The sequence below is a fragment of the Anopheles nili genome, chromosome X, assembly GCF_943737925.1.
Source record: "Anopheles nili chromosome X, idAnoNiliSN_F5_01, whole genome shotgun sequence".
Lineage (NCBI taxonomy): Eukaryota > Metazoa > Arthropoda > Insecta > Diptera > Culicidae > Anopheles > Anopheles nili.
The window spans coordinates 2,144,190-2,163,196 of record NC_071293.1 but is presented as its reverse complement, the minus strand read 5'-3'; the positions used below and the strand labels follow the sequence as shown (position 1 = coordinate 2,163,196).

General features: G+C 40.6%; 6 protein-coding genes across 7 annotated transcripts; 4 read left to right on the top strand and 2 right to left on the bottom strand.

Moving 5' to 3' along the window:
* Positions 1-545: 545 nt before the first annotated feature.
* Positions 546-3,245, top strand: LOC128728410 (mucin-5AC-like). The gene has a single exon (XM_053822033.1). The coding sequence runs from the start codon at positions 546-548 to the stop codon at positions 3,120-3,122; it is 2,577 nt and encodes an 858-aa protein (XP_053678008.1). The 3' UTR covers positions 3,123-3,245.
* A 2,227-nt stretch (positions 3,246-5,472) lies between these two features.
* LOC128729098 (protein ILRUN) lies at positions 5,473-6,706 on the bottom strand. Its single transcript, XM_053822749.1, has 6 exons — positions 6,628-6,706; positions 6,446-6,548; positions 6,245-6,364; positions 5,909-6,162; positions 5,635-5,759; positions 5,473-5,560 (listed from the first exon to the last, which is right to left on the bottom strand). The coding sequence occupies exons 1-6, from the start codon at positions 6,704-6,706 to the stop codon at positions 5,534-5,536; spliced, it is 708 nt and encodes a 235-aa protein (XP_053678724.1). The 3' UTR covers positions 5,473-5,533.
* Positions 6,707-7,441: 735 nt separating this feature from the next.
* LOC128728736 (probable methylthioribulose-1-phosphate dehydratase) lies at positions 7,442-10,351 on the top strand. Of its 2 annotated transcripts, XM_053822378.1 has the most exons (7): positions 7,442-7,483; positions 8,899-8,922; positions 8,992-9,086; positions 9,211-9,324; positions 9,394-9,547; positions 9,612-9,814; positions 9,910-10,351. In XM_053822378.1, exons 1-7 carry the CDS (start codon positions 7,442-7,444, stop codon positions 9,995-9,997), a joined length of 720 nt encoding a protein of 239 aa, XP_053678353.1. In that variant the 3' UTR covers positions 9,998-10,351. The 2 variants fall into 2 exon arrangements, with proteins under 2 accessions (XP_053678353.1, XP_053678354.1); XM_053822379.1 differs by lacking the exon at positions 8,899-8,922.
* A 985-nt stretch (positions 10,352-11,336) lies between these two features.
* On the top strand, positions 11,337-13,415 carry LOC128728408 (F-box/LRR-repeat protein 4). The gene is made up of 3 exons (XM_053822031.1): positions 11,337-11,534; positions 11,651-12,423; positions 12,511-13,415. Exons 1-3 carry the CDS (start codon positions 11,337-11,339, stop codon positions 13,256-13,258), a joined length of 1,719 nt encoding a protein of 572 aa, XP_053678006.1. The 3' UTR covers positions 13,259-13,415.
* Positions 13,416-14,638: 1,223 nt separating this feature from the next.
* On the top strand, positions 14,639-15,990 carry LOC128728406 (uncharacterized). Its single transcript, XM_053822030.1, has 2 exons — positions 14,639-14,699; positions 14,789-15,990. The coding sequence occupies exons 1-2, from the start codon at positions 14,639-14,641 to the stop codon at positions 15,988-15,990; spliced, it is 1,263 nt and encodes a 420-aa protein (XP_053678005.1).
* Positions 15,991-16,129: 139 nt separating this feature from the next.
* LOC128728404 (uncharacterized) lies at positions 16,130-17,527 on the bottom strand. The gene is made up of 2 exons (XM_053822027.1): positions 16,549-17,527; positions 16,130-16,473 (listed from the first exon to the last, which is right to left on the bottom strand). The coding sequence occupies exons 1-2, from the start codon at positions 17,525-17,527 to the stop codon at positions 16,130-16,132; spliced, it is 1,323 nt and encodes a 440-aa protein (XP_053678002.1).
* Positions 17,528-19,007: the final 1,480 nt, after the last annotated feature.

Below are 19,007 nucleotides of genomic sequence, written 5' to 3'. Positions count from 1 at the left end.
TATCTTGCATTACAATTTACCAATAAGCTGATAAGCTCACACTCGCGTGAATAACTACTTTCGTGCGCATCATTAGCGACTGATTCTGGGCCCCCATCTTTGAGTGATGCGACCAAGCGCTAAAGCTGCATCACATATGATGATACAACCTGCTTGATGCTCGCCATGTGCCACATGGTTCTCGGTTAGAAAAATACCTGGAAAAAGATTACTGACGCTGAGTTTCTGGTACGCCTCCACACTTGTGGTTCTTTCTGCTGGTTTCAGCCATGAAACGAACGCGCTATCGTTGTTGCTATTTTAACAGAAAGAGTCATTTTATGGCTTGTTTATCAGGTGAAACATTGCTAACGGCATTGTGGGCAGACAAATTCGAGTCTGTAGGGGTTCTCGAATTCTTCCGGTTTATGGTACTAGCGATAAAGATGGAATCTCCCTATAAAACTACATCAGACATCTCCATCGAAGTTCAGTAGTAACAAGGTGAGCAAGGAATCACAAACAGTCTTCAAAAGAGTAGGTTGTGAGGAAGTAGGAAAAACGAAATGATGAACAAAGTGTTTGGTGCTGTGTTTATAATACTGCAGACATTAACAGAGAATAGCCTTCAGCAACAGAGTTCCGGCAAATCAGTATCAGTACCGGAGAGTGTTGTTTGCGAATCAGTAGGACGAATACCAAACGATGCGTCCGAGTCGTGCACTTCATATTACTTATGCACAATGAATTCCGAGAGCGGCCAGTTAGTTCCACTGCTGGCGCAATGTCCCGGTGCAACAATTTTTTCACGAGAGCTTGCGAAATGTGTGGAAGGACCAGCCTATTTATGTCAAAATGCTTCATTCCAAATAGCTCCAACAGAATCGAATTTGGGTGCCCGCGAATCTAATACAGTTCAAACAGTAAACTCTGAGCTTCGATGCACAAGTACTGGTAGTTTTCCGAACTTCGCTTCCACGGATTGTAAAACATACTTCTTGTGTTTAGAAAACACGGATGGATCTTTTATAGAATATCTCACAAGTTGTCCATTGTCCACTGTATTTTCGCCCGATGAATCGAGATGTGTGGATTCTTCATTATACATATGTCCTAATGAGAAAACAACTACAACATCCAATGTTCAGTCAACGACCACTCCAGTGGTACCACCTTTTGTTTGTCCTAGTTTAGGACGATTCGTTAATGAACAATCCTTGGATTGTAAAACATATTTTCTGTGTATAATGCAAGGAAATGATCAACTTGTACCAATGATCACTTCATGTCCATCATCTACGATATTTTCTGCGATAGAGTTGAAATGTGTATCAACTGCTTTATACACTTGCCCTAAGCAAACCACATCCACAGAACCCACTACAACTGAAATGACATCAAGCAACAACGATAGTACTTCGGATTCACCGCTTACCACTCCTGGTACCTCAACGACGAGCACGCATCAGACGGAAACATCAGAAATACCTCTTACTACTCCTGGATCCGGAACAAACTCACCTACGCCAACAAATATACCTCTTACTACTCCAGGTGTACCAACTACCCCTGGAGTAACGCCAACGCATTCGCAATCAATCGAGTCAACCACGAGCACGCAGGAAACATCAGAAATACCTCTTACTACTCCTGGAGCTGAAACAAACTCGCCTACGCCAACAGATATACCACTTACTACTCCAGGTGTGCCAACAATCCCTACAACAACCCCTGCGTATTCATCAACAATCGAGTCAACCACGAGCACGCAGGAAACATCAGAAATACCTCTTACTACTCCTGAAGCTGAGACAAACTCGCCTACGCCAACAGACATACCACTTACTACTCCAGGTGTACCAACTACTCCTGGAGTATCACCTACGCATTCGCAAACAATCGAGTTAACAACGAGCACGCAGAAAACATCAGAAATACCTCTTACTACTCCTGGAGCTGAGACAAACTCGCCTACGCCAACAGACATACCACTTACTACTCCAGGTGTACCAACTACTCCTGGAGTATCACCTACGCATTCGCAAACAATCGAGTTAACCACGAGCACGCAGGAAACATCAGAAATACCTCTTACTACTCCTGGAGCTGAAACAAACTCGCCTACGCCAACAGACATACCACTTACTACTCCAGGTGTACCAACTACTCCTGGAGTATCACCTACGCATTCGCAAACAATCGAGTTAACCACGAGCACGCAGGAAACATCAGAAATACCTCTTACTACTCCTGGAGCTGAAACAAACTCGCCTACGCCAACAGACATACCACTTACTACTCCAGGTGTACCAACTACTCCTGGAGTATCACCTACGCATTCGCAAACAATCGAGTCAACTACGAGCACGCAGGAAACATCAGAAACACCTAAGACCTCTGAGTCCGGTAGCGTTGACGGTACCACAACGCTCTTGCCAATCGGAACATCTACCAATTCTTTTGAGTTTGAGTGTCCCGACCAAGGGCGGTACCCAGATCCAAGAGCAGTAGAATGTGAATCATACTTACTGTGTATTACAAATAGTTATGGAACCTTGACACCAGTTAAATTTTTCTGTCCTTACAATGCAATTTTTTCGGAAACCATGTACATGTGCGTTTCCAAAGAATTATTTTCTTGTGGGATTGAGTTTTCAACGGCTTCCACCCCTTCATCCACACAGGTAATAACTTCAACTATTGTGATTCCAACGCCCACACCTTTTGTATGTCCTCAAACCGGTAGATATTCCAATCCTGATTCGATCTATTGTAAATCGTACTACCTTTGCGTGTACGATGGAAAAATGAACTTAATTTTCGTTGAACTGAGCTGTCCTCCAGCAACAATATTCGTAGAACAAGAACATAAATGTGTATCGGCAAATGAATATGAATGCACACCAGCCTCTACGGAATTAACAACACCAGTCACTACGACGACAGAAGTACAAGGCAGATGTGATACGACGGGTGGGAGATTAGCTAACTACGCAGCAAACGACTGTAAAACCTACCTGTTTTGTGCAAAATTAACATCCGGCGAGATTGTAGAAATACCCTTAAATTGTCCGAGCAATACGTTGTTTGATGAAAAGCTAAAGATCTGCTCGGATAGTTACATTTGCCCCAGGAATGATTAATATCACAATTTAACTTAAAGTTATTCATTTTTGGGTGGAAGCATAAAAGTATATTGTGAAAATTGGTAATCATGAATGAGAAATAATAGAAAAATAATACAGTAATTTTAAATATAAAACCATTTACTAGCATTTATTTTCGTTTTTTTACAACGTTTACATCTAGTTATGTGTTACATATCCTATTGAAGTTTCTCAATAAGAGAAACTTTTGATGGTATTCTGTTAGTCTAGGCTCATGACCAAATTCAAATCTAAGATCTATTTACAAACACTTCTTGTTGGTCGTGTTCCATTGATAGACGTAAAACTTCGGATGTTACGGTTAAAAAAGATATTTTACGAATTTTTGGAACTGAGAGGCACAGTGGTAATTTATGCAAACCCTGAGGCAATTCAAACTTTTACCAAGTATTTTTACTCATTCTAATACGCATTTCGAGCAAAAAAATCTACTTTTCCAAATATGCTCCCTAACTAATCCGCATAACTTTAATTAATTTCAGAAGCTTTTCGAGCTTATCTTAATCAACTATATAATTTCCCTGTGCTCGCTGTTGATGTTGTTCATCGCTTTCGAAATGACTAACCAAACGTTCTAACTGAATTTGGTGTATTAACATGTATCAACTCTGAAGGGGATGTACTCGTATATGCTAATCATGTTCCGTCATTCATGACGGTAGGAATATTCCCAATATTTATAAAAATTAATAGAAGAATTGTAAAATTGAAAGAAACATTGATAATTTTTTGAATAGAGCTTCAAGAAAGGATGGGTAAAACAAATGTAAAATATCTTTCCCTGCTTACAGCGAAAAGATCACATTTTTTCAAAAGCTAACATTCAAACATGCATGAACACTATTATTTTGATATTGCATTAAGACAATCTCACATCTGTAAGCTGCCACTTTTTAATCAGCCTTTCAACACACTCCGTCTAGTTGAGTCTCATTTAAAGCATATTTTAAACTTATATAGCTATGAAAGCAAATTTCAGCATTCTATTTGCTAAAACAAAAATATGAAAATATGTACAAAATAGGCTCAAATTGTGTAGTTGATTTCATAACGAGTGCAAGATTGCCATGGTTCAATGTACAATTGTCGCTTGTGAAATTTCTCTTTCTATTTTGGAACCCATCAATTGAATGGAGGCCAAATAAAGCACGTAAGATGATACCATTAACATTATGTAAATAATAAAAAAAATAAATGAGAAGAAACCGATTTTTTGAATAAGGGGCTATTTTTGATTAGTACATACTGAACAAATTTTTAAGATGGCCCATGCAACTAATTCGTCAAGTAATATTCGAATAATTCCTGTTATATTTAGATATGAGTTCACCAAATTGTGAATTGTTAATGTTGACTGCTAAAAACCTGTAAGATTGATGGATTCAATTTATATTATACATGGGTGTTTAAATGAAAAAAAAATCAGTCCATTAAAATCAATCTTACTACATAAGTGCTATAACGATATAGCTTCTATACAATTTTTATCGTAACAACGTATTTTAATAAATGTTTTTGCGGGTTAACAATTACAAAAATAGACTAATTAATCAGTAAATGATGTTTCATTTGGTTCAAATCGATTCAAAGCATAAGAAGCATTATTCTGTACGAGTTGTTTATGTAAATAATCAAGACCAATAACCAAGATGCAATACAAAAAACAAGTTGCTTCAACTAATTTATTGCAGGGTAAATAATTAATTTATTGGCCTTTGTTATCTGATGGATAGAATTTATTACTTTAGGGAGCTCGATAGCCGAAGCGTTAGCGTGCGGCATAAACACACGATAGAATCGGGATCGAATCTCGTCTGAGTTCTCCCCCGTACGCAGGACTGACTATCCAGCTACGAGTAATTAAAAGTCATGAACGCCTTGGCTACCACCCATAGCAAGGTAGGCCATGTCATTACGACGTGCTCAATTGTGAGCGGGCCAGTAAGGAAGAAGAATTTATTACTTTGGCCGGGTTCAAATTGAACAATTGGCCCAATGGTTTAAGTTTCTCAATGACTTTTGTCCCTAACCAATGATGTGTGAATCTAAAATCAAGATCAAATGCATCATTTATCGCCGTGAGGGCATATCGTTATATACGGCATATCTTCGACTAAAATCAGAGTGTTTAGAAAAACTGGAGATTTTTGTTTATAATGGATAACAAACTAATGGTAAGAAATTTTGGATTTTGATTTGAGCAAAGTAATTTGAACAAACTGGTAAAGAAGAACAAAAAAACGAATCAATAAATTACATTAACATTAGCCCATGCAAAATGAATGAAGCTATATAAAAAATATCAAACCGATAGTTGTTTGCTTTCAAAAAAATACAAGTACAGTTATATAGTCATCCAATCCAGCTGCTCAGAACAATTTCTGCCGTCAACACATTTCATTGTCTTCATTAGCCTGAAAGAAACAAATTTCATAACATCTAATTACTTTTAACTGCAATTGCAGATACAATTTTATACGCAACATACCTGTGAATCTGTCAAATTTCCCACGGTGCTATCGGCGATACTGGAATTTGTTTCAAGCTCAGAAAATTGTTGAGTTACGGCCATCGTTCCATCTAAACTAACTTCAAGTCTTGATATTATATTCTCTGTAAAAAAGAATAGTATACAAGTGCATGAGGACAAAAATGTGTGTAATAAAACTAATAGGCATTCTTCAAACAATACTCATTACTACTACTAATTACATTTATATCGATAAAAAATCATAGGTCGAAATTAATATGGTATACAATACCTCCAAAACTGTTGCCTCCCGGAGTAAAAATGGACCACACAGTTTCGAAAGGCCCTTCTACTGGGGGGCTCACTAGTTGCACAGACACGGGAAACGTGTCATTGGGCAGGACGGCAGGCACGTAAAATTTTAAATCTTCGTAAGACAAGGGTGCATTTTGTCGAGTTGTATTTTCGTTCCGTTGAACGCTCACATAGGTGCCACTCGGCCAAGCAATATCACCATTGTTTTGTAACAGCCAGGTTAATTTGATCCTGTTGTAAGAAGCAGGGAAGAGAAAGGATACAATTAAATAATAACCAGAGTAACGCTACCGAGCTATGCTTTAATACTTGCGCTGTATTTGGTGTGATTTTTTCACCTCGTCCAACCGTAATGTCATTTACAAGTCGCATTGAGGGATGTCGATTTTGACCCATAAAATCAAAATAACATCCTACTGCTGCTTGCAGATTCCTGTTATATGTGTTTTAATACGCAAAATAAAACATTATTGAGAGATCGTATTTGATCGTTTTGGTGTCAAAAGGGGCTTACCAATTACTCATGTCCAAGAAAAAAGTGGCGGTTGTTAAGTTCACATTTTCTCCAATAGTCTGAAACTGGTTGATTAATTCTTCCTTATCCGTAGTGACCATAGCTACAAAAAATAAATGAATAAAACAGAATTAGTTTGTTGCAAAATTCTTTTCATGTTTAATGCCAATATTACTACTCACAACTGAATTGGGTTAGGAAATTTTGTTCTATATCATCTGGAAGTGAATTATTTGCCGTTTCTTGATCTGTGTGCTCCATTTTTGTGCGGTTGGAAGATGATTGTTGCAAAATTTGATAGTATTTGTTTTGGCACTGACCACAAATTATTCGGATTGAAAGTGGGTGTTTTGCAATGTTGTTGATTGTAGCATTTAGTTGAAAGTTTATGCAATCCACCTAACCAGAATGAAGACCAAAGGCACAAACAGTCAGGCGGAAAGAAACGGCTTCACACTCAAATAAAAACGCGTTCAAAGATATACTGCTTCAAGATGTATTCTCCGGTATGTATAATAAATCTTTGATGATGGAACGACATTTAGCCCGCAGCTAATGACGTTTAAGTTTGTGCTGACATAAAGTTACATTTATTCAACCAGGCCGCAGTGCAGCTCAACATCCCTGTATGAATGTAAACATGTTATGTTGCCAGCGACGTCTCTCAACCATAATCATGAATGAATAATCGCATATATTCACACGTAAATATCATTCAATAATAATAAAAATAATCAATTTAAAGACTAGAGAATGATAGACTAGAGAACAAAAATTGTAATTGCGTTTGTTCGAAAAAAAATCATCATTTTATTCTGCAATGTACCATCTTTTGTTTTGACAGGAAGCAGTGTTGTGTAAACGCTGCTTGATTTATTCGTCCTGTGAGAAGACGGCTGTCGCACGAAACGAATTCCGAACTCACTAAATCGTTCGATTATTTCCATTCTTGCCAATCAAGGGTAGTGTGCGTCCTTATCTCAGAAATTAACAAGCATGGCTTCAGGAAGGTCATCAATTTATCAAGATTTGTCTGAGGTACGTTCAAAGCTTATTCTAATATTGCTATTTCTTATTGTGGTTAACAAAAAACAAATAGATTTTTTAAGAAAATAGACGTCTTTTTACTTTTTCAATTTTTGTGTAATCTCCTGAGTGTGGTGTGTTTGCTAGCAGTGATATTTGAGTATACTAAATTTCAGATAACATAGAAATACTCTTTCGGATGATCCTACGATTTTTGGTTGATATGCAAATCACAAGATAATACCACACAGTCATCTGTTTGATTTAAACAAAAAACAGAATGTAATTCGGACACAGCTTCAAAACTGTAAAACCAAATATTATTTCCATTTAAAATATACATTCTGCAGAGAACAAAATAACAATCTGTAATATTCTAAGGATCGATCGATTTTTGAGGTGATGTAAGGATCTAGAGAAATCAATAAATGATAGGCACGTGGTAGTTTGGCAGAGATTTTTATGCAAAGGAAATCAGGAAAGGTGGTTAAGAGGGTATATGAAGGAGGAGCGTTTCGACAAGTACAATTTCTTGCGAACGTGAACAAAATCTTTGGCCGGACGATGCTTGTTGTGGCTCTCGGCAAAATATGGGGAGAGACGTGTTAATAAGAGGTAAAAAATGCTTTTTTATATATCAAATTTTACTACAAAAGGACCTATGTTTAACATTACAAAGAGGTAAAGGCGCGAAAGTATAGAGGATGATGATAAGATAATGATAATTAAATTTCTTCGATTTTGTTCCATAACATATAGATAATGGATGGGTGGAATGGTGGTGAAATAGAGGATGGTGGTTCAATCAGATCAGAAAAGAAAGATCAGAAATTGTGTTATAACTATAAAATAACGTCACAATTCAAAGGGTAGTTTGATCCAAAAGTGGATTGGGGTAGACAAGGGAAGAAAAAGTCTCGGGCAGTAATATTTAAATGGTTCGGATAGGTGATATTGTGAAAGCTCATCCTTATAGGGAAGAAAGCTCCTTAGTTTAGTAAGAATTTATTTTCAGTTTAAGATGTAGTGCAGTAAAGCACAGGAAGGGAATAAGAGAAAGACGGAAAAGGTAGAAGTAGGGAGCGGCAGGGAAATATATGTGAAATTTAATTCATGTTCAATTCGATGAACATTCGTCGAAAATTTGAAAAAAATACACGCACCCTTGTGCATTAATTGTGTGTAGGAGATTTAGAATTCCAATCTTTACATCAGTTTGCATGTGGATAACACAAGGAGCTATAGAAATGAACGAGCACACACGTAACTTTTTCCCTAACTTCTTATATATTTCCGAACACCGCCACCCCTTCCCCCTCCCCAATCACCCTAAAAACAAAATTGCGAATATCCTTGGTAATGAATGTAAATTTTCTTTTCTTAATTTGCCTCTGTTGTATTGCCGGTTATTCTCCTCGCTCGTTTAGATTTATGATAATGTAATCAATAAGGTAATTTTATCCGAGCTTCTATCTATTCGATGCAGCGTTGCGATTTTCAATACTATTACTCATACACAGGAACATCCTCGAAAGCTGATACCGGAACTTTGCAAGCAATTTTACAATCTTGGATGGGTGACTGGCACTGGCGGTGGCATTAGCATCAAACTCGAGTTTGTATTATTGTTTCGCTGTGATACGACGATGCACTTGATACACACGATGATAGCTTTCAATAACGCTTGCTTGAGATTTCAACCGCTCACAACCGCCATTCTTATCCTTGTTTAATTCAAGCGATGAAATCTACATCGCGCCGTCCGGTGTCCAGAAGGAACGAATTCAACCCGATGATCTCTTTATACAAAATATTGAAGGAGATGATTTACAAACTCCACCGGATTATAAAAAGTATTAGATAACCCAGAAAATGTACAAACTCACGCAATCAACAGCAATTATAGCATATTTATCTTTTAGGTTAACAAAAAGCCAATGTACACCTTTGTTTATGCTGGCGTATAAAGAGCGCAATGCAGGAGCTGTTATCCACACGCATAGTCCTGCGGCAGTAATGGCAACATTACTTTGGCCCGGAAAAGAATTTCGTTGCACTCATTTGGAAATGATTAAGGTAAAATTAATAGGTGGAAAAAAGTTTTAATTGTTGGTACTGAATGGTTCTCCTTATATTTCAGGGTATTTATGATTACGAATTAAATCGTAATCTTATGTACGACGAAGAATTGGTGGTGCCTATCATAGAAAACACACTGTTTGAGAAAGATCTGGAAGAGTCGATGGCAAATGCACTAAAAGAATATCCGGGCACTTGTGCCATACTTGTACGCCGCCATGGCGTTTACGTGTGGGGTCAAAACTGGCAAAAAGCAAAGACAATGTAAGTGTGACTGATAGTATTGATTGTGTAATTTTTGTATTGATCAGTTTTGTTATAATAATAAAATAAATAATTATCTAATTTTTATTCTCTAGGGCTGAATGCTACGACTATCTTTTTTCGCTGGCAGTAGAGATGCATAAAGTTGGTCTGGACGCTAATGCCGTACCTAAGCAATACTAAGCACCTCGCCTGGCTGATAGCGAGCGATACTCCAAAACTCACAAACGATAATGGATCAACGTAGACTTGGAAGTAGAATTAGAATTGTTATCATGGTTTATCCATGAATTGTCTCAGTGCATTTCCTACCGTTGTATTGTTTTAATTGAGAGCACAATCACAGGGTAATATTTATATTGCAAATGATGTATGGATTGAATAATGGAGATATGCAAACAAGTGATAGAACGAATGTTTTGTACGAAATATTAGTAAGTTTTTGAACTCGAGCGCTGTTTCCAGCACCATCCCTCAACCAAGACCAAGTTTTCATTCGAGCCTAGCACGGCATAGCCATATTCCAATTTTATAAAAAGTTGTAGAATAAACACTAAAAACAAATTTCAAGTATTCCGTCTCATTTATATCTGCATTAAGCTAAACCTTCAACTTCAGTTTTTCAGTAATCCTCTTGAAAGAAAGTAACTATTTTCAATATTGCGAGAAACAACTCTAGATACATGAAAAGCATATCAGTTGTTGTGTAGCCGATACTTTTGCAATCTTAGTCAAATGAAAATTTCGTTATTATTGATATTTGAAAAATTTTGAAGCAGTTTGCTTAATTATCGTTAAGCATCAACTGCGTTTTGAAGAAAACGTGTTTGTGCCATGTGATCGATGTCTCCTCTCGCGCAAGCATTTGTACGGCTGCAAATTATCTTCTTCTTCTTCTTCTTCTGCGAAGCAAATTATCAATAAATAAGTAAGAGTATTATTTTGCACCGTGAACGCTGTCAACATAGCGACCGCACTCGCCTACTTACATTTATGATAAATATGAGAAAGTCAGCCAAAAGTCAGCTGAATGTCAGCTGAGCTGTTTGTTGAGAAAGGACAGTCCTATCCGACAAATGACATGTACGGACGTGCATAGGAATTTGTATGTGCTTTTGCTTTGTGTATTTCGAACATAAGTAGGCCGATTCGTGTGATAAAATAAGGCGAAAAAACGATCATCGCTGCAGCAATTGATTAGGGCGCAATTATCAAACTCAACGATTGGAATGGAGAACTATTGAACCGGTCGCCTAAACAAATGTGTACGTTCTTCCATAAGGTATTATTTGTAAATCTCTAATTGAATTATCTCGCTCGTTGATTACATTGAAGCCATCGAATGTTATGTTAGACTATTTTTCTTAGTTTATTGTTTATTTGGCTAACCATTTTGTTTTTATCAGCTTTATGTTTGATTTTAAAGGTTCATCAAGCGTAACGAGGCCACCAATCAAGCGTAATGGACACCAATCAGCATTCTTTTGCAGATTATGTTTTGGGTTCCGACACCTTACTCGATATGCTGGCATTGCGCAAATTATCATCACTAAGTCAACGAGCAAGCGTTGCAGATGAGTTGAAACAGTACGGGGGCAACATAATCCATGCCAGCAATCAATATGGTTCAACTATGAGCATATCCTATGCGGCAGTGAATTTTACCGGTCAACCAAGAAACTTTCCCAACTATGGTGATTATCAGGATACGTATCTTTTAGTAAGTATCGCTTATGGCATTACATGTTCGATGTATGCTAATATATTATCTCTTAAATCGTTACCATTTCAACTGTTTGGCGCATTGTGAATTGCGATTGCCCATCGGATACTTAGACTACCTACGGTAATTGGTGGCGTGAGGTGCCTTCCTTTAGTCCTGAATTTGGATGCAAAAATATCTCGCTTGAAGATGACCCACCAATTGACGATTTCGTAGTGTTGAGCTTTGAAAATGTCGTCTATCCGACAGCTTTGGACATTTTCGAAACATTCCATCCAGGTGCTATACAACGCATATGGGCTTTCACCTTCAGTCGCAAATGGATTTTGTTGTGGAACGTAGAGGTCGATCGATTGCAGAAGCAAAAAGCCTTCCAACAAATTGGGGATGGAAAATCTCGTTTATTTCATCCGTTGATACGTCCAATGGATGAGCGGACTCGCGTGCTACGGATTGAATTTAGCACGCGTCATCTCGATTACCTGCCGGGATTAGATGGAGTAATGTTGACCGGCTCGATATATCCAACGGACGATAATCAATTCTGCCGACAATCAACTTCAACCACCGAAACAAAAACACTAGGAAAGGAAATTGACACACCAGAGAACGTGCTGAATGTGTGCGAATTTCCGTATGAGATTTTGTTTAATATATTTTCAAACCTTGATTTACTGTCACTCCGCACGGCAGAAAAAGTTTGCAAGAAATTTCGAGACGTGGTTCAGGATAGTCATCTGTACCGTGAAGTAAATTTTAGACCTTATTGGATGGAAGTAAACTCGGAAATGATTGCATGGTTATCGGATCGCTGTTCTCAAATTCGCAAGTTGGATCTTTCCTGGTGCGGCATGTTTGGTTTCCTAAAGGACGATGACGTTTCTAGGTGAGCAAACGCATTATGTGAAATGGTGGAGGAAGCGACACAATAATTAGTCACATTAATATATTGTCGAATACTTTTCTATTACAGTTTTTTGAGAATCCATGGATCTGAGCTGACGAATCTAAGGCTCAACTCAACGTTTATAGCTGAAAATAGTTTTCGATGTTTGAGCACCCACTGTCGTAATTTACGAGAGCTAAGCATTCGAAATGCAAGCTTCACCAATCATTTACGAGATGGCTTCTTTCAGCATCTTGTGCGCTTAGACATAGCCCGTTCTGATATGTCAACAAAAACTCTAGTATGTATATTGCGAGCAAATCCATGCATGCAGCATTTGAACGCATCTTGCTGCGAAGAAATTAATATGCAGGAAATTGCAATGGTCATATCGGTTCACAATCTTGATTTGGTGAGTTTGAATACGTGGAAAACGCAAACTTTACATACTGCTGGTTTGTTAGCGCTTAAGAACTGCACTAAGTTGCAGGAGCTCGATTTAGGCTGGAGCATTCACGACGAAAGCTTAGAAGGCGTGTTGGAAAACGTTGTTAAAAACTGCCCAGGGTTACAGAAACTTGTTCTATCGGGAATTCGTAGCGTTCAAAATGCTGATATGGTTGCTATAGCAGAACATTGTCCAGATCTGACACAGTTGGATGTAATGGGATGCATCCGCATCACAGGGCAAGCGGTGCAGGCAGTCTTAATGAGTTGTCGAAAATTAAGGCTTTTAGAAATTAGCCACTGTTCCGACTTAGAACCGTTAAGCATAGGTCTATGGAAGCGCGATTATCCACAAGTTGCCATAAAACATTTCACGGATATCTATTAGGCGTGAAATTATCAATCATAACGATATGGTAGGGTGTAGGATAGACAATGTGCTTGTTGATATGCGGCTGAGCCGTATTTTTGATATTTACTGAACTGAATCTTTTGAACGAATGATTAAAGCTATTTACTATTGAAAATGTTTTGTAAAGTATAAGTGAACCCTAGCTATTCGTCTATATAAACTGAAATCATTCTATCAATCCGAACGCCAAGTTGGTAGTGTCATCAAGTGAATCTGTTTGAATACAAGCCATGAGTAATTACGTCGCGGAAATAATCCATTGCCTGTCGTCTTCTTTTCTTATCATTTTTTATTTCTTTTAATACTACAATAAGGTCAATTACAATTCTGTTTATAAAAATATCAAATATTGCCGTTTGTTTCCCATCAAATATGTTGGCTCCTTAGCAACGTTTGGTGTCCCGGGCCCAACGAGAGCTTTCCATAGCATAATGTTTCGATCTCACTGTCACTTTACCTCCCGCTACCCCTCTCATCCACAACCGAGAAAAATTCACCGTCAAAGCAATCGTTTCAATTTTGCTCTCGCTTCCACTGCCTCTTCTTCACTTCACCAAAAAATGAGCTTACTCTCCCCCGGATGCTAATGCGTGTCGCACGGCGTTCTCTTTATCTCTTATTTGAACGCGCACTGGGACTCTGTTTTGAAACGATCAGCTGTGTGAGCTGTTCTTAGGTCTGCCTTTGAGTTATTATAAAAATCATAACATTCAGATATATTTTCTACTGAATGTTACATATCATGTTCGAAATACAGTATACAAGCATGGAAATACACAATCCCTTCAATTGTATTACATTTTAACACAAATGCTGAAATGGTTATTTTGGCAACGAAGTGCAACGGATTGGTGGGTTGTTTGGCATAGAATATTGTCTAGTTGTGCTTCTACGCTGTCCATCCTGGTAACAAATTCTGCTAATCGTTGTACTACCCCAGATAATCATTTGCGATTTACCCATTCCGTCTGCGCCCGACAGAACTCGCGTAAAGCATTTTTGTTATGGTATTTTTTTTACAAAGCTCACAAGTTTACAGGAGCTTTGTCACCCGAGGACGTCTGGCTTGCGTGTATCATTTTCGACTCGAAAGTTAATTGAGTTTTGTTCTAGCTATCGCCCGAAAACCCGCGTGGCTCTCAACTTGAGATTCTGACTTCAAATATTTGACAGTTTGACAGCACGTGGATCCGGCAAATAACAGCAATCTGCATCAATAAAAACAACACTAGCAGACTTACAAAATTAGATTTGTTTAAAATTACTATTACTAGCGGCTTAAGTAAATTACACTATTAAAAAAGTGTGGGGATAAGTAGAAGGAAATTTATAATTGTAACTGCTATCTGAGGCACCATGTCATCTTGCATTTCTCAAATTTCCAAACTAGATTCGACCATGAACCCTGTGGTTTTAAGTAAGTTTTGTCACGTTCTGACCCCACAGAACCCCCGATCTCCATAATTCATAATCGAAGCCAAATTTATTTTACAACAATTAATTCAGTGAACAACTTTTCAACGTACTTGGTGCATCGGCAACACAACATGAAAGGATTTCTGGCGCAGGATAGAAGCATCCCGAAAGTAATGTCGCATGGGCCGGCCAACATGGTGATGGTGACAATTGATGAATTATCGTACTATGGCTACATTGGCAATATTGGCGCAGAGTCGATGCAACCGAAATCGGAACTGATGCGAACATACATAGCCAGGCGGAACCGCGAAACCGGCAAAATGCGCTTGGTAGAGGTGCAATCGTGCTCACTGCAACACACTTGTCACCACCAACCTTCGAAAGCGAGCACCGACGAGATTGGCCACGGGAAATTGGACGAAAAAAAGATGCAAAAAATGATGCAAAAGTACAGCTCCAAGACTAGCAAGAGATTGTACAACCGAATGAAAAACAAGACCCTAGATATCAGAACGATGGAGGACAAGTTGCGTCGTACGATCGATGATGCGCAGGTGATGATGATCAAAGCTACAAAGACAGAACCTGGCGTCGAGGCGATGGATAGCAATGAGGGGCTTGCTCAGGATGACGTTCAATCGGAAATGGTTTCCAAGATAAACAAGAATGCGACGTCGCTGCATGACCTATACCGCGTCGAGGACCTAATCAAGCCAGATGTATTGCAAAAATTGAAACAGCCAGCCAAGAAGCTGTTGCAAACGCCCCCCGAGGAGTTGCTGATGGTCAATGACTACCTACAGAACAAGGTAAAGGAATGCATGCAATCGCCAGACAAGCTAACCATGAGCAACATCGCCCGGGTGCGTGTGTGCTTGATCATGGACGTAATGGGGCGGCTGTGCAGTCCGACGTTTCGGGTGGGCCACAAAAAAGAAAGTATTTCACCCTTCACAAACGAGCTGAACAACACTATTCAGCTGCATTTCTTACAGCGTGTGCAGGATAAGTTCTCCACGCAACTGCGCTCGACGCAGTATACGCGCAATAAGGCGACGATGTACTACCTCGCACTCATGTTTGTCCTTGAGGCGTCCGACACGGTGGACATCGAGGTGATCCATCGTTCGCTCGGAATGACGAAATCGAATATCATTACGTATGGCCGTATGATTGGTGCGCGGTTCAACAACGGTGTGTTCAGGAAGCTAGCACACATGCCTATCAAGCAGAAAAAGGACGACGTTGAGAAGCAGCTGGCATCAATCGTAACATTCATGCGAGACTGAATCTAACGTTCGCGATAATTTAGGCCCGACAGCCTTTTCCAATCGTGTAAAGTTCAATAAGAATAATAAAGCAGAAAATGTGTGTTCAATGAAGCGAGTTTTTTCTTTGAAGCATTGGCGAGTTCTCGATACGGACGCGCTACGTGGGCCTGTAGCCATCGATGGCGTTAAGGATGGCCTGGAAGTCCTGCTCGGTGTGGCGCTTCGTCCGCTTCACCAACAGCCCCCCAGAAACGGGCGTGGCCGCCGTGAAGGTGCTGTAGGTGTAGTGCTTGGCCTTGATCGTGTTGATCACCTGCAGCACGAGCTTGATCAGGAACACGGCAAACGTGAGAAACGAGATGGTAAGCAGGGCGCCCTCTGCCGAGGGGAAGTCCATCGCGTCGTTACTGGCGTGCGGATCCATCCAACCGCGCCGCACTCGCCGTTTCCGATTTGATCGTCCTGCATTCGGCATCAGCCACAAGGAGGCGATGCGTTGCTCTACAAAACGAAAAACGCAACGCAGTATTCAGCAAAACGCGCAAATGGCGGATGTGGCCGGTCTGCAGCCCTTACCGATGCTGCTGAGCAGCTGGTCACGCATGTCGGTCAGTGTCCGTATCTTGTCGCCGATCGTGTGAGCCGTTCGTTTCACAAAGCTCGCCTGCATGCGACGCAGGAAATCGAGAAAGCCCGCCAACCCGTTTACCGGCTGGGGAAGCTGAGCCGGCGTACCGGTGCGATCCGGTTGCACAGGGGTGACGTTCTGCTGCTGCTCTTCTTCGTACTCTTGCTCGGGTTCGTCGGTCTCCTCGTGTGTGTCGTCTTCTGGCGCATCGGCTACGTGTCCTTGTTGCTTCCACGGAGACCCGCGTTCATCGTAGTCGTCAAAATCGTCGAAACGGTTCGCATTCATCGACGTCTGCACAACTTTTGGCCTGTCCATGGGCGCCTCTGGTGCGGTTTCGATCGACTCCTCCTCATAACGGTTCCCAAATGGCAGTAGCTCGGTTTGCACGATCGGATACCGCCTGTTCGATTCCTCATGAAGGTCCTCGTCGTATTCCTCTTCATCCTCCGCATCTTCCGCTTCTGTATGAGTTCCCGCACTGTGTACACCGTGAGATCTCCACGGCTCCACCTTGTTGGACACGTTCACAACTGCCGCAACCGGCTCGAAGGAACTGACCACTGAGTCCTTACCACCAGTGATCCAGGGCTTTGTTTGGGAGTAGCTCTCATGTGCCTTTTCGTAATCTAGCAGGTCACTGACAGGCCGGTGCCACCGGACCGACGTACCTGAGGCTGGCCACTTGCTGTCGCTACTACTGCTCTCTCGGTCGTTGGATAGATGTGAAAGTAGCAGGTGCGAATGGGCCAGCACGCGACTGTCCCCACCACCGACGTTGACGGATGATAAGGGTTTGATCGTTGCGCTGATGGACGTCCTCTGGACCGATGATGAAGGTGTTAGATGTGGGATCTCGACCCACTCACTACCGGACACGTGAATCAACATCAACAGCACCGCAATCGGCAGGCATGCGCGCAACATCGCAAACCAGTTTGCAAACACTATTGGTTGACTTTCAGGATGCAACTGCAACGGGCGGTGCATTGGGTACCCAAACGTGTTGTAGGTTCGAGGCGAGAGGCGTGACACCCGTGTGCATCAGGCGCGAAACAAACATCGAGGTCTTCAGGTGCAACCATAGAGCGTGACAAAAACCACCCCAAGGGCTTGCTGGAAAGCCGTCAACTCGGTACGGGCAATTTGCGTCACTATTCTGGTACAATTTCGCCCACCAACTGCCATCATTGTGCACCGGGTGCATCGGGCCCTTAGGAAAGGGGTGCAATTGAGCGAGCAAAAGTGCATCATAATGAGGGTGGAGGGTGACTGCTGCAGAACGGGCTTAGCGGACTAACCAGCTTTCTAAATCATACACCACGTGACCTGCAGCTGATTCGCTTTTCATCTTTTATTTCATACCTGATGTATATTATGCTAATTCATTCGCTGTTTGCTTGCTTTATTTCATGTTGCTGTTGTTCTTCTGGGTTTAATTTCGCTTTTCGTGTGTTTTTTTGCTTTTCGTTTATTATATCTTGCTCATATGAATGATAAAACATTGATTATATCGCTAAAAACCCTTGCTATATAACTATGCTCTTGTAATATGCCTGTGTACGGGTGTACATGTCCTTGTCGTGAAAGTACGCATGTGTTCAATTGTTTGTGAGTGGTGTGTGTACTGTTTCTTCATTTCAATTTACTCGATCGCTTGCGTTCGCCTAAATGTGTGTAAGAGTGCCTTTTCCTCCGATCCGCTCGAGTCATGCACTTCCCAACTAGGGCATGCTGCTTTGAAGGAGATGTTGAACCAAATCTCGTCAGCCCAATCCGAACGATAGATGTTTAATAGTTGCCGTCGGCTTCCAAAAGCGTGAAGGTCCGTAGCCAACATAATTATGAAACGCGCTTCTCCAGTCTGTTACGGCAACATTGCTCGTCTCAACCAAAAAATGAACAAAACCAAACTAAGTCAAATCAAATCGGAGCCACGAGGCATTCAAGTGCGAGAGTTTGCATGATAATAGCATTGCTTGATGAGCCTAGCAGAAAGGTGCTTCTTTCAGTCCCGCGGGCTGTTGATGGAAAGCTATACTCGGATTTGGGAAACAGATTTTGCTGATTTGCCAATGGTCCAGTGGTCACCGGTTACGCGTCTGACTCTCCATTATCCTGACCGAGATAACGACAGCAGATGATGACAGACTGTACGCTGCTTTAATTTTCTGATCCATTTGAGATCGGCTCCACATGGCCCCACATCCTAAGTTAACCTATTTCCGGATTTGAACGTACCTAGAGTGTCGCGAAACGACCACATTTTTGTTGCTATGCATGCATTGAAGCACTGGCAGGTGAGTAAAGTAAACCTTCTGTTCGTCGTGCTTCTTACTAAAATAGTGCTCTGCATTACGGGACCATTTCTATGAAAAATTATAATTTTCTTCCCCTGTTTCAATGG